Source organism: Tympanuchus pallidicinctus, unplaced genomic scaffold (assembly GCF_026119805.1).
Source record: "Tympanuchus pallidicinctus isolate F22 unplaced genomic scaffold, pur_lepc_1.0 scaffold15, whole genome shotgun sequence".
Lineage (NCBI taxonomy): Eukaryota > Metazoa > Chordata > Aves > Galliformes > Phasianidae > Tympanuchus > Tympanuchus pallidicinctus.
Window position 1 is genome coordinate 36335904 of NW_026294669.1, and position 14883 is coordinate 36350786.

At 55.3% G+C, this 14883-nt stretch overlaps 1 protein-coding gene across 1 annotated transcript; it reads right to left on the reverse strand.

Moving 5' to 3' along the window:
- Positions 1-454: 454 nt before the first annotated feature.
- Positions 455-10294, reverse strand: LSS (lanosterol synthase). The gene is made up of 22 exons (XM_052674534.1): positions 10179-10294; positions 9864-10050; positions 9648-9786; positions 9471-9579; positions 9221-9342; positions 8880-8976; positions 8017-8152; positions 7700-7808; positions 7232-7350; positions 6693-6790; positions 6530-6557; positions 5999-6055; positions 5249-5320; positions 4522-4572; positions 4223-4372; positions 3846-3942; positions 3565-3670; positions 2991-3056; positions 2603-2683; positions 2150-2320; positions 1642-1720; positions 455-1435 (listed from the first exon to the last, which is right to left on the reverse strand). Exons 1-22 carry the CDS (start codon positions 10190-10192, stop codon positions 1250-1252), a joined length of 2274 nt encoding a protein of 757 aa, XP_052530494.1. The 5' UTR covers positions 10193-10294; the 3' UTR covers positions 455-1249.
- Positions 10295-14883: the final 4589 nt, after the last annotated feature.

Consider the following 14883-nt stretch of genomic DNA (forward strand, 5'->3'; position numbering starts at 1 on the left):
TTCCCTGCTATGTGATGATGTGTTCAGCAATCAAATCTTGGAGTAAGAAGGAGGAAGGGGAGAAGTCAGGCGTTAAAGTGTTTGTCTTCAGAAATAACTGTTACATGTGACAAATCCCTTTTTCCCAAGAAGCAGCTATAAATCTGCCTGCTGGTGCAAAGTAGTGAAAATCCTTATGTTATTTTGCTTCTAAGGGCAGCTTTTCCTCTAAACCTATGATGGGATGCTGCCTCTGTGCAGCCTCCATTTCTAGGAGGAGCCCAGCTCCAAGCACTACTTGTGTTGGCCTGGTCCTCATCTCAGGATGCTGAGAGCAAACCTACAAGAAACCCAGGGTCCCGGAGCTTCCAGGAAAATCTCCTGCATCTGTATGCAGCACAGGGATTTTCTGTGCCAGCTGTGCCTGTGATGTATGCTGGGGGAAGGCGATGAGGAAACCAACATACAGCCAGGATCCACTTGTAACACCATTAGCCATTTATTAACTCATCCATTGACATGACTTCCACCTCTGATACCCACACCCTTGCTCAGGGAAGCCTAGGAGACTATGCCCTAACACCAATCACCTCAGTACTTTCTGCTTCAGTTTCCCCTTTTTCCAAGTGGGAACGATGCTGATGATTTGACCTGTTCAGCTCTGGGAAGCGAGATGCCACCAGGTGGGGGACGGAATTGAAAGAAAACTGAGTGAAGCACTCCTTCCCATATTCAGGACAACAGATGCCCCCCCTCTCAGCACAGCCCCCTAAGCAGAGAGCACTTCAAAGGTTTTTGTTGGCACTCCCAGTGCAGGCTAGTTCAGGATGAACTGTGGACTGTGCAGTGCGCTCCATCACAGTGCTGGGCACAGGGGAAGCCCCACCACATCCTACACTCCTGCTACAGCCAGCCAGCCTTGGGGTGCAGGACAAGAAGATTAAATCATCCTTGTTCTACTGAGAATGAGAGACAGACTGTCTAGACATGTGATACAACACAGCTCGGCAGCTTTCTCTCTGAAGATCATCAGACTGATTCGAAAAGGCACTTTAGTGCATATCCCTTGAAGGTAGATACAGTTGGCCAGAGCCTTTAGAAGTGGATTCTTAGAAGAGAGTCAACAGAAAGCTGAGTTTCTGTGGCACCACAGCAGCACTCTCCTCCCTGGCAAAGGCAGTTGAGATCAGCACTGAGATCCTGTGCAGGAAGTCCCCCTGTGCCCCCATGCAGCATGACACCTAAGGCAAGTCAAAGCCATGGTATGGGTTCAGTCAGACAGTGCTGTCTTTGGAGTCTTCCCCATCCCAGCCAAGGGTCCGGATTGCAGGTGCTCAGCAAGAGGGCTGTTGGGATGCAGCCGAGAGAAACGTCCGAGCGTCCAGATGGGGAAGACATTGCGGTAGGCAGTGTAACTGATGGCACATGATTTGTTGAACACCCCAGCAATGTTCTCCTGAGAAAGAGACAGACAGCAGGGTGATGTGGGTGACAGGAAACCACAGCATGTCCAGGACACAGTGCTGAGCTCATTACTTTCCTGAAGTCCTCCACCAAAAAACACACATGGCTTTTGATCGCATCATTACAAGGGCTACATGATGCCCAGGACATACGCATCACTGGGGAACAAAGTGGAGAGATCAGAGGTGATCCACGTACCTGAGGCCAGTCACCATTGGGTAGTTGCTTATCAATCAATAGTTTGATGCCCCTTTCCAGCACACCAGTGTCAGGGTACCTGCAAAGCACAAGGGAGATGTAATCACTTTTGTCATCTAGGGCTGTCTGCACATCTACTTCAGGAGCTCAATCACCTCCAGTCTGCCTCAGGCTTAACTAAAGCATGCTGAGTACTTCGGGAAGGCCCCTTACAACTCCAGGGTACCATGCATTTCTAATACAGCAAAATTACTCTAGGCTGGCGGTCTGCAATTGTGATCTAAACCTTTGCTTCCCCCCTCCCCTATAATCACCAGCTTCACTGGCTGGACCACAACTCTGGTGTCATTGCAGGTGTGGAGTAACTAAAAAACATGATTGGGTGCAAGGCTCACACTACCAGGACCCAGAGCCTATGCCAGCTTTTCCACACAACCCAGCTGCTCTCTCACATCTCACCAGACACTAAAAGAAATGCGAAGTCAGATGTGGTGAAGGCTGCTCCTACCTGACAGCCATGAGCCCCAGCAGGGCCCAACATGTATTGTGGATCTGCGAGGAGGAACTCTGCACATAGGTGCGCTGCTCACACGACTCAAAGTCCTCTCCCCATCCGCCATCTGTCATCTGCTTGGAGAGCAGGAACTGGCAGGCTCGGGCCACTTCTTTGCATGCCACCCTGCAGGGACAGGCAGTGAATCAGACGGGGCTAAGTACCAATGACAGCTAGCTAGTTTGCAGTTTTCCAGCTGCAAACAGAAGTTGTGTTCTACTCTGCTCATGGCAGGGGTTGCTGCAAGAGATGGAACTCAGGCATTGAGTGCTCTGGTCATATCACAGGTATCAGATTTGGAAGGAGCAGTAGCTGAGGCAGAAGAGCCCAGGACTCCACCCAGACCCACCTCAGGGTCCCATCCCTGCCCAGAGCTGGAGGTGGAGGAACCACCTGGCCCTTACTTACCCATCACGGTACACATGCTGCATACTGGCAAATGCCTCCAGACCAAACCAGGTTCCATATGTGAAGCAAACTCCCCAGCTCCTAGGCCAGAGGGAAAATCAGTGCAAGGACTAGGGCAGAGGGAGGCTCTGACAATGCTGTATGCGCAGCCAAAATATACACAGGCAGAGCAACAGCTTGTGTGCCCAATGGCCTAACGTTGCCCTGCAACACCAGCACCTGCTCCCAGATTGCTTAGACTAGAGGAGTTGGATCCACCCCAACCCCTAAAGGAGATCAGCTACCTATATGCTATTCTCACACACACTACCAGCCATGAAAGATGCTTGTGGTCCCTCTCATGATGGGGCAGTCAGGGGAGAAATAGGCAGCTGTGAGCACTGCTTACCCTTCCCATGACCCATCAGCTCGCTGCTTCTTGCGACAGAAGTCCAGGCCCTTCTGCAGAGTCTCTCTGGTCAGAAGAAAAAACAGCTCAAACTCAGTGTCTGCTTCATTAGTGGTACTCATTATTACCTCTGAGGACTTTAAGGGTCCCATGATTAGGGGGAAGAGAAAGCTGAAAGCTAAAGATGACCCCATTCAAAATTTTAGAGTCAAATCATGCTCTACATGGGTACTTTTCTGCCACGTGCCAGCATACAACCAGGGGACCTGGCCTACAGCTGGCTGCAAGATCAAGGCAATCGCTAAGTCATCCGGCATGCTCATTCTCTATTGATTTTCCACAGCTTGATCCCAAACAGATGCCCAGTGAGATTAGGCTCTAGTGTCCTGAGGGAGAGCTCTGGTTCGTATGTCACCAACATCCCACATCAAACATGCCAGTGGCCTTTCCAGGGGCTGCTCCATGCCACTGCAGAGGCCCAGGCAAGACAGGGCTTAGCAGGAACTGTGCCAGCAAAAGACACAGCAGCCAGCACGGACCACCATTTTCATCTCCACCCAACTCTCAACCTTACCTGATCTCTGGGGCTCTGTGCTCAGGATACACATTTTGGAAGTGTCTCAGTGCCTGCATGACAGCTGATGTGCATTCCACATAGGTGTAGTCAATCATGATGTCACCTGTCAGCAGGAGAAGGATACTAGTGAAAGAGACCCTCTCCTAGGCAGCAAACTGAGCCGCACACTGCTGATCTCTCCCCAAGACCCACAGCACATGCAGGCCACAGAGGGTCCTTGGGCAAGACCTGCCCCTTCACAGTGGGCAGGGCAAACAAGCCTACACAGCTCCTCTTACCAAACACTTCCGAGGGGTTCAGCAGCTCCAGCAAGTGGCCTCCTCTCTTGGTTTCATATGTGGCAAAGCCTCCATCTGAGTTCCTCATGCTCAGTAACTGCCCAGACAAGCAGAGAGAGAGGATGGGGCTGGCTCACAGGCAGTACCACTCCAGTCTGGCTCCAAGCAAGTCGTAAGGACAAAGTCAGATCCACATAGGTTGGTAAATGTCCCTAACCACACTGACAGTTAGATCTCCAATCCAGATCATCACCTCAAAAGGCTTTGTACAGACTTAGCAATACCACATCTAGGCACTCATCAGGCTTTCGCTTCTCTTATTTTAGCTCTTTTTACCTGCCTGCATTTCCCTTGATCCTAATCTTTGCAACACTTACCACATTCACAGCATCAAAGAGGCGTTCAGCTGGGACAGGGTTGGCTATGAAGGGACACTTCTCCTGTAGCAGCATAATCGACTTCAGTCCCTCTGCTGTGCAGTCTGCCACAATCCAGCCACAGTCCCGTGTGCTGAAGGGAAAGCCACCCTAGGGTGGTAAAAAATGACTCAGCCCATTCTCTGGACTTGCTCTGTTCTTGCACAGGGGAAGGTAGTGTTTCTCATGCCCCCACACCCCTCTGCCCAAATCTCAGCTCTGTGTATGCACCCATTGGAGTCCAGCTCCAGCCATCGCACCTTGTTCATATGGCGGTAATATTTCTGGTAGTCAGGTGGGTTCTCTGGGATCTACAGAAGACAAGAAACAAGAAGGACAGATTGAAGCTGCCCAGCTGAAAGGTCATGGCTTTAAACAATCACATATGCAGAGCTCTTTGCGACTGCTCACCATCTGTCCTTCACTGAGGGAGGCAGACAGGGAAAGAGATCAACTCTGAAGCGGGGAATACTGAAGAAAAATCACATTTTGGCCTCGCACCAGCATGTGCTGATAAAGCCCCTTCTCGAGAGCTTTCCTGACAGGGAGCCATCTGCTTTCAAGGGCCTCACTGACAGCACCATGACTAAGATGTACAATTGCATCTACACCAGGCTGCTAGACAGCAAGATCTGAGCCTGTGCAGTCATTGGGGAAGGAGGCTGGGTTCCCAGAAAGGTGCTTCAAATGCATGGCACCAGCAAGGAGAATGGGGAAAAGTCTAAGCTCTTAGTTTTCCAGACTCTTTCAGTCCAAGGCAGACAATTTAAACATCCCTCAGGACATCAGACAGGGCCTGGGGCTGGCCAAGGTCCTGGATAAGCTGCAGAGATGATTCCCAGCAAAAGGGCACAGGAATGTCCCCGGGACATTGCTAGTCTAGCCCTACAGGGAAGCTCTTCATACAACACAGGTATCCAGCAAGGCTCTCACAAGAAGCCAAGAAGACTGCACACCAGCATTGCAGAGACAACCAACTCAGCTTACCTGGGTGAACCTAAGAAACTCATGGGCGTTCTGAAGGCAGGACATAAACTCAGGTATCTTCTGGGCTTCTGCCTAGAAACAGAGATGCACAGTCAGCAAGCAGTTCTGGCCACAAAATATGTCCCTTGGGAAGAAGAGGATATAACTAGGACTTTGCTGACCTCAGTGCCATTAACACCTGCTCCTTGTGTAGCCCTTCCTGCAGGTTCACATTCATCCTTCGCTTACTACGTTCATTACAAACCTCTCTAATGAGAACTATGTGCTGTTGCTTGCTTCACTGAGAGATATCTGCATGGCCACGTGAGGGGCTTATTCGAGCAATCACATTACCCTCCACAACACATGCCCACCACAACTCTTTCTGCCCTTATGCTGGAGATCAGTCCTGCATGCTATTCCTGACAAACAGGAATGCTCTGGGGCCGAGCAGAGCAAGGAGCAAGAAACAGGGGTTTACTACAAGACTGCAGCAACAAATATATCTAATCCGGCCCATTCCACTGGCATTGTGACCTGCTTCAAAAGCAGCTGGCAGAGAAGGGCTGTACTATAGTACTGGACAGCCTGCCTACCACAGCTGAGGGCCTTTCTGTGGAGAATGTTCCCCTGATGCAGCTGTATCACGCGATGCCATAATCAGCACAGCAGAAGCATAAGGGGCTGTGCAGTAAAAGCCCCTCGTATTTGAGGATGCACCACGATGCTGTCTTTTGTCAAGGCACTGTGCAAACTTGAGGGGTATCTTACCTCCAGGAAGGCCTGGATGGCAAAGGCAGTGTCCCAGAGCTGCGATCCGTTTGTACCCTGAAAGAGAGACAGTGAATGGTGACTCAGCACCACAGCTGCAGTGCTGGCATTGAGGGGTGGAATGCAGAAGCTCACAAACAGCAGAGGGACAGGAAATGAGAAAGCTGCCTTAGCCTGCTGTGTGCACAGCAAGAACAGGAGAGATCAACAGTTATGAGCAAAGGAACGCAACAGCCACAAGATTAGCTCAGTCTGCATGCACTATCAGAGCCTCTGAGCAGTAAGGCAGGCAGTGGACCATCTTTCTCCTTACCTTCTCCCAGGACCCACAGGAATAAAGAGGATAGAGACCTACAGCTGCTCCCCCAGCCAATGGCCAGAAAGGCAAACAAGTGAAACACACACAATGCACTCCCGGCACTGCCAGGCAGACAAGGCTGACAGACACTGAAAATGAGCTATCCCATCCCAGAGGCAGCTTCAGCAAGCCAGGATCTCTCTTGTCCTCTCTGGCATCCAACAGCATCTCACCTGCATCTTCATGCCATCGAGGCCCAGCCTGTGGGAAGAGAAAACACAGCGCTGCAGCGCAGGCATAGCAAGAGCAGCAGGAAGGGGGCTGGGAGCTACGGCGTGCCAACATCACAGGGATCAGAACCCCGTGCCATGAGAGGTGGGTCACAAACATCGTTACCAGAGATAGTCGGGGATCCTGGAAACATGCTCCTGAAAAGCTGGTGAATTCTCCCCATCCACAAACCAGCGAACCAACATGTTGATGGTCTTGGAAATCTGCCGAGAGCATCACTGTCATTGCTCTAGATGTAGCATCTTCCAGTCCCAGACACATACACCGCTATCACCCAGCACACATCCATCTAGAGGTCCTGGGCTTCACTCTGACAACTCCATCTGTGGCATTGCTCTAAGTATAGCTGAGACAGCTCAGCAAGTGCCACAAGGTTACTTCAGGGATTATCTTCACATCGTGTCCCTGAACCACAAGGAGAGGTACCCCTTACTAGGACTACACGCTGTCCCCACACTTTCTGCCTCTCTTGTGTCCTGTTAGCACTAAAGTCTTCAGCATTATGAACAGCAGGAGTTGTGTCTGAGCACAACAAGACAGAGGTTATGGTTACACACCACAGCTGCAAAGGGCTGTGGAACCATGCGCTAGTTCTTAAAGAGCCAAGGGCAGGAATTTGACAGGATCAGTATCAAGTGGCCTACCGGACCAATGCTGATACACTTGGTGAATCTGTCATCAGCTTTGATGTGGTCATACAGCTCCGTGATGGCTCGCTGCCGCAGGTAGGTGCTATGGTGGGCTTCGTACACATTCATGACAGCTGGAACATAAAGTGACACGCAGTGAAATATTCACACCATGTGGCTGCATCCAATTGCTGAGGCTGGCTGCACCACTGCTCACATGATGACCAAACACGGAAAGAATGGGAACTGCTGTGCTTCATGATGGCCTGAAGACTAGGGCACAAGGCCCTGCTGCTGTAATGAAACTCAAGGCCCAAGGATCACACAGCCAGTGCTTCCTTTCCAGCTCCAAGGCATTGCCAGTAGCTAACAGCAGACCCTGGAGGGCCCTCACGGTACAGGACAGCTTCAGTTCCACCACCAGCCCACTAAATGGTGGTCTCATGTCAAGGGCCCTTCCATCTCATCCAGCATTACACTCACCATAGGCGATTCCCAGTAGCCAGCTATGTGGGGTGTATACATCACAGGAAGCCACGTTGTTCCTCTGGGCTGGCCAGTCGATGCTGGCATAGTCTTGCACATACAGCTCCTGGCAAAAGACAATACAGATGATCAGCCTGGCAAGCTGGGAACAAATACCCAGAGACAGCTTGCTGCATGAGGTCCTCTGCCCAGACTGCTTTGTCCATGCAGGCATGAGAGATGCTGCTTCATGAGCCAGAGGCTGACCCCAGCAACACGGCAGCCAAGGAGCCAAGTGTTCTCTTTGGGGAGCCCCTGCAGGGCCAGCTCCTCACCTGCTGCAAGCTCCGGATGAGTTCATCCTCTTCTGCTGACAGACGCTTGGCATAACAGTAGCTCATGGGGAGGTAGACCTGGCGGCAGTGGCACCAGAGCCTGGATGGATGGGCTGGGAACCACGTAGGAAGCAGCCTATTTGCAATGGAGAGGGCGCTCCTGTGAGTAACAGGAAGGGCCAAGGGAGACACACAGAGGTGCTGTGCTAGCAGGATGCGAGGGGCCCCCATGCCAGGCTTTCTGCTGCTGGTACAGCTGCAGAAAATATGAGAACACCCACACAGATTGGCTCTGCTCCCACTCTTCAGGGATGAGCCTTTCATGCTAGCGCCAGCAGATACTGCTCCTGGCCCAGCTCAGGCAGAGAGCACCCCAGGTTCAGAGAGCAGGGAGAGCCAGTTCAAGGGCCCCTCTCTTCTCCACATTACTTTGAAGGTGGAGTTGCAGAATGACAGCTGAACGCATCCCACGACAAAGCTCCAGCAGTCCTTGGTACTGTGAAGCCCCTGACCTTCCCATAGAAAATTACATACGCTTTTCCTCTCTGACACCCAATGATCACTAAGGGCCCTCTGAGCAACCACAGAAAGTTACAGCTAGCAGCCTTATACACAGTAAGCTCTGTGCTGTTAGGCTCAGTTCTGCTTGGTCACAAGAGCAAAGGACCTGTGGATAAAACCAACAGGGCTGAGCTCTTGCATATCCCCCTGGTGCAGCATTTGGTGCTGCATGCCCATCGGCTGCTCCCAGCAGCCAGGCAGCCTGAACAGAGCCTGCTCTGGGCCCAGCACATACAGCTTGGACAGCTGTGGGCTGAGACCAGTAGCAGGATTGATGACATCCCTGCACCGACAGCATGTACCACATCTCCGGGAGCAGCGTGTTCATCCCCTCCCAGCTGTAGACGTTGAGGACAGCCAGCCAAAACTTCCCCCAAGATGGGATCCCCACAGCACCTCCTGCAGAGATAGATCAGGGCTTTCAGTGATGCAGCTGTGCCCGCTCCCTTCTTTCCCCCACATCCCAGCGTTTGTCTCTCCCCGCGTTCAGGAGTATGCTGCACAGACACATGTCTCCAAAAAAAGGCAGGCAGCAGAAAACAAAGCATCATTCCCCATCGCTGGGTGAAGATGTCAATACCACTCAGGGCAAGCAGCTCTTCTGCCACCCACTGCCAGAGCAGCCGGGCACAGCCGCACTGACCTTTGCTGTGCAGGTTGACGCGGGCCCTCACGATGTCGGGGTCATCCGGGCCAAGCCCCAGGATCCTCAGGGCTACGTAGTTGAGAGCTGTGCCAAACACCGTCGATTTGTCTTCCACATGCCTGCCACACACACACACACACACACACACGCAGCACAGCGTCAGACACGGCCAATGCACGGGGCTGAAGCAGAACGGCCGCGAGAGAGACCGGAGTGCTGCCATCCCGGATAACCCCCCGCTACTCACAGACCCCAGCCGCCGTCTGGGAGCTGCACGGAGCGCAGGTAGCGCACCATCTCCCTGCGGAAGCCGTCGGGCAGCGGGATGCGGGCGGTGTGGCAGACGATCAGCAGCCCTGCGGGCACAGGAGCGACGGTCACACTGAGCCGAGCGCGGCGCGGCCGGGAGCGCGGCAGGACCCACCTGGCAGCAGGAAAAGCGGCCCCCCGTAATCGCCGGCCCAGTGACCGTCCTCGGCTTGCAGCGTGGAGTAGAATCTCATGCCGTTGCGGGCGGCCTCCCGCGCCGTGCCGGCGGCCGGCAGCGTCCGCAGCAGCTCGTCCTGCGGGGGAGATCGCGCCGTAGCTCAGTCGGGAGCTCCGCGCCCCGCCCCACGCCCTCCGCCCCGCGGCCCCGCACCGTGTCCAGGCCAAGGCTGTGCGCCTCCAGCGCCGTCTGCGCCCGCCGCCCTTCGCTCGCCGCCTCGTCCTCGCCGCCGTCATCCAGGTAGCACCAGCGCTGCCGGCCGCCCTCGCAGCGCAGCCGCCAGGAGGGCAGCGCCGTGGCTGCCTCCGTGCGCCACGGACCGCCGCGCCGCCGCACCACCCTATGGACACGGAGATGGGGATTATGAGGATGGGGGTGATGGACAGGGGGATGGGGATGATGGGCAAAGGGATAGGGATGGTGAGCATGGGGACAGGGATGGTGGGCACGGGGATGATGAACACTCACCCGTCCGCTGCCATCGCCACCGGTGCTGTCAAGAGCGGAGCCGGGATGGGGCCGAGACCGCGCTACCCTGAGCCGAGATGGCCTCACGGGAGGCCGCCAATGGGCCCGTGGCACCGCCGCGAGCCCGCCCCTAACCCGCCCCGAGCCCGCCCCTATCCCCGCCCCGAACCGCACCGCGGGTGGAGCGGAGCGCTGTATGCAACGCGCAGGGCGGGGCGCAGCCAGTCCAGGGCGAAGGTGGTGCAGGCGCGCGGTTTGGTGCGGCTGCGGAGGGGGATCCGAACGGTGTCCATCCACGGACCCGCCCTACTGCAGCTCCGCGGAGCCCCGCATGGGGGCGGTGACCGCAGAGTCGCGTCCTCGAGTCTGTCCCTGCCCCCGGCGCCGCAACCCGGACTTAACAGCCGCTGCAGAGAAAGCCGCCGTTGGGGGGAACCAAACCCCGGGCGTTCAGCAGCGCGGTGCCGGTGCGTGGCCGTGCCGCAGTTCCGCCCGCACGGAGGCATTGAGCAGCAAGCAGCGGCGCTGCACGGCGATCCCACCCGTGGGCCGGGGGCTCCGCAGAGCCCGGGGGCAGCGCGGCCGCTCCGTTCCGTGCGCGTAACCGAGGGGACGGCGCCCGTCGCGGGCCGTGCCCTCGCGGAGCCTCGCGGAGGGGCTGCCCGTGTGCCGGGGCAGCCCCCGAAACGCCGACGCTCCGTCCGTCTCCTCGCGCCCGAACGAGCAGCGGCAGTGCCCTGCGGTGCGCACGGCCGGCACGACGCGGAGACCCTCCGCCACACACAAAGACCACAGAGCCACCGAGAGGACTTCTTTATTGCCGACCTCAACCCGAGCCCGAGCTGCTGTTTCCGGCAGAGGTGCTGCCACACGGGGCGGGTGGGAGACCCCGGCGGCAGCGCGGCTACCGGGCAGCCGAGGGACGAAGACAGAATCGTGCAATGGACGGCTGCCGACGGGGCTCAGCGCCTAGTGGGGGGGGCCGTGCGGGCCCGGCGGAGACGGATGGGGGCCCTTCGGAGACGGATGGGAGCCCTTCGGGTGGGGGCCGCCTCGGTCATGGCCGGGTGGGTGATTATGCCCTGGCGACTTTCCGGGCCCTCCGTGCGGCGGCGGCCCTCCGTGCGGCCCTGCAGGAAGAGGTGCGCGTCAGGGCTGCGGAACGGCCACGCGGCTCTGCTGGAGCTGTAGTGCCCCGGCTGCCGGGGGAGGCTCCTGGCCCCCGGCACGACCGGGCTTGCGGCTTGCGAGCGGCGGCAGGGGACGTGGGCAGGGAGCGGCCTGGCAGCGCAGGCACCCCCAGGGCTGCCCAAGCCCTACCCACGGGCACTTACCTGGGTGTGGGGATGACATCGCACGGCCCCGAGCTGCAAGAGAAGCAGGAACCGCGCTGTCAGTGCTGCCTGCCGTGCACGGCCCTCGTGCCTGGCATCCCCGTGGCCCCAGGCCTCCAGCCCAGCCGTGGCCCCGTGTGTCAGGGTACGAAGAGTGCCACCCACACGTGTCCCACACGCGCCCCCACGGACATCCCGACCCATCTGGGCACCTCGGGAGCAGCCGCCCTCACCTCTGCGCTCCCGGCACAGCTCAGGCTCGTGCTTTCCCTCGCTGATGCCGAGAACCCAACCCTGCTAACGCACCCCCTCCGCGCGGCGAGGAACAGCCGAGCCCCGCGCCCAGCCCGCGTCCTCGGGGCCGCGCGGCTCCAGGACTCCGTGCCCCGCCACAGCCCGCCCTGCTGCCCCGCTGGGCTCTGCCGCTCAACACCTACAGAACCGACAGCACCGCGACCCCAGCGTCGTCCTCACGCAGCACACAGGCTGTCGGGGCCGACCTCGGGGCACCGCTTAAAACCACCACCACGGGCGGCGCCGGCCCATAAACACGGCGATGGTTTTATGGGTGCCGTCACCATGGGGACGCCCAACAGACAGCCGGCGCACCCAGCGCAGCGCACAAAGGTCTGCAGCCCTCACCGGGCGCGGTGGGGATGGATGGTTTTCGTCATCTGATGCATGGGGTGCATGGCTGCTTGGTGCCTTCTACTTTGGATTTGGCAATAAAGTTTCCTCCTGTTGACTTTCAGGGTGATCCAGGTTCCTTTGTGCTTCGTGGTGACACTTGAACAAATCAGATGGGGCAAAGTTCAGGCCAAAAAGCCCACACTCCTGGCCGTAAATTCTCATGGTTGACATCCAGCACTGATATTAACAATTGGATGCAGGGACACAGGCTGTGCAGTGTGTGGCAAAGCAGTGCCTATCGCCATGGGAGTGAAGGAGTTGTCTGGGCCATGGCATTGCAAAATATGCTCCTAGCATTGATATGTATGTCAAAATCTCCCAAAACATTGAAAAGAGAAATGCATATATGGGAGACATTGCTTTCTTTTTGTGCAGGGCTCAAGGTGGGTGAGATCGAGTTCACCCAAGTCTTTAATTTGTACTTGCAATCTGAATGTTTTCGCTGCATGTTTACCCAGTACGTAAGTCCCACCTCCCTGCTATGTATTCCTATCATTTATGTAGGTAGAAGCTAATATGGTTACACATACATACATGGATCTCCTATGCTTGCACAGGGCAGTATTCAGTGGGCATGTGGGCAATCTGTGCCTGGAGCAGCGCCAGTTCCGTACCACCCGTTCTCACTAGGGAGAGCTGTGATGCTGCTTCTGTGCAGCTTAAGTGGATGGTGTTGGCTGACACACACATAGGAGTGCTGCATTTGGGGTGCTATAGCCTTGATTTATTTTGGTTTGGGGAAACAAACGAGGAAACCATTATGATCTGCCTGAAAGGAGCTTTTCACAGGGATCTCTGCTACCACATGGCTGTCAAAGTCTTCACAGCACTCTTTGCCAGAAGACAGTGATGAAGGGTGATCCGTTTGAGTTTATTGTCTTTATATTATATATGTCTATATAATCGTGTATCTATATATATTATATTACATATGTCTATATAATCAATCTGCTTGCACACTGTCTTCATTATGCAGCTTGGGCATTGCTTTATACAAGTTTTCTGAGGATTAGCCCAAAATTAATGGAGCAATGCTCTGCTCCCTAATGGAGTAATGCTCACTCCCTGTTTGTGAGTGCTCTGCCTGCCAGAGACATCACAAGCTGCAGCTATTCCTTCCCTTTGGGCATCCTGCAACCCTACAGGGCAATCTGTGCCAGGGCAGGAGGGACACTGCCCATTGCTGATGTAGATTGCTCCACATTTCTGGATGTGGAGAACAAATGCATATATTTTTGAATTAATTTAGGATAGTGCTTAGTGGTTTAGCTGAGTTCAGCCAGGAGATGACCTAATCCAAGGCTGTGTTTCAGGTGAGATAACAGCATCACAGAGTTTTCAGCTCCAGAGGAATGGCTCAGTGTTTTCTGAGAAGGTCGTGTAAATTGCAATGGAGTGATACTTGGTGGACAAGGAGTGGATCCAGAGTGTTTCCTCTGCCACGGGGTGCACAGTTGTGCTGGGAGAACATACAGCATAAGCAGGGGCTGGGGGACCCCCTGGCCCCACCAACCTATGTGCAGGGTGCTGAATTGAGCCCACTCCATCTTCTTCCTGCACTGACTTCTATGGGCACCAGCCTCACTCCCAGTGTTTGCTGGTGCTTCCTGATTCTGGAGGTGGTTTCAGGCTGCCTGCCACGATCCCATCTCATCTCTCCTGGGCTCAAAGACACACAGTGGCACACAGAGGTATGGAGCCTGCAGAACCGTGTTCTCAGTGAGCAGCCCTGCAGAGGCAGAAGCATTTTCTTCCCCCTCCTACACACATTCCTCTGCCCTCATGAGTTTTTTTCTCCCAGTTCAATGACCACCAGCCTTTGTCTCGTGGTCTGGCAGAGCCTGGTGCCAAGCACACCAGAGACACACACTGCCTTTTCTCCCTGGGCCTGCTATGAAGACCTCACATTGTGTTTAACTAGGGAGAGAGAAAAGCAGAGGCTTGGAGCATTGTGCTCAGCTTTGGGCTATGTAAAACCCTCTGTTTCTCCAAAAATACCAGTCCAAAGCTCTGGTGAGAAATCAGTGACCCGAGGACAAGTGCCCTGAGGTCACAGTCTCCCTTAAAAGATCAGGGCCATGAATTTCAAAATGAAAGAATTGGCAGCACTTTGCACGTCACTGACACGGGTGAGCACCAGCTCCCAGCCTGGCACAGCCTGACACCTCTGCACAGGCCTCAAGGACTATTCAAGGATTATTCAAAGGTGGGGCTGGAGAGGACTCCTGTGGGGGGAGTGAGGGGCGGAGGCTGTTGCATGCTGGCCAAGAACTATGTACAAGGACGTGCACAAGGAGCAAGGCAGTCACCGGAAGCTGCCTGCCGAGGTGGGACAGGGCCAAGGATGAAGGTGTCCATGACTAACCCTGCTAACTAACAGGCATGTTTCCAGCTTGTGATGCAAGGCAGTGTCACGCTGGGACCATCTTTTACAACCCAATGGCCCTGGCCCTTCTCACTACCCATGCCTCCATCCAACACATAAGTGCTGGATGTCAACCACGAGAATTTACGGCCAGGAGTGTGGGCTTTTTGGCCTGAACTTTGCCCCATCTGATTTGTTCAAGTGTCACCACGAAGCACAAAGGAACTCGGATCACCCTGAAAGTCAACAGGAGGAAACTTTGTTGCCAGATCCAAAGCAGAAGGCACAAAGCAGCCATGCACCCCATGAATCAGAT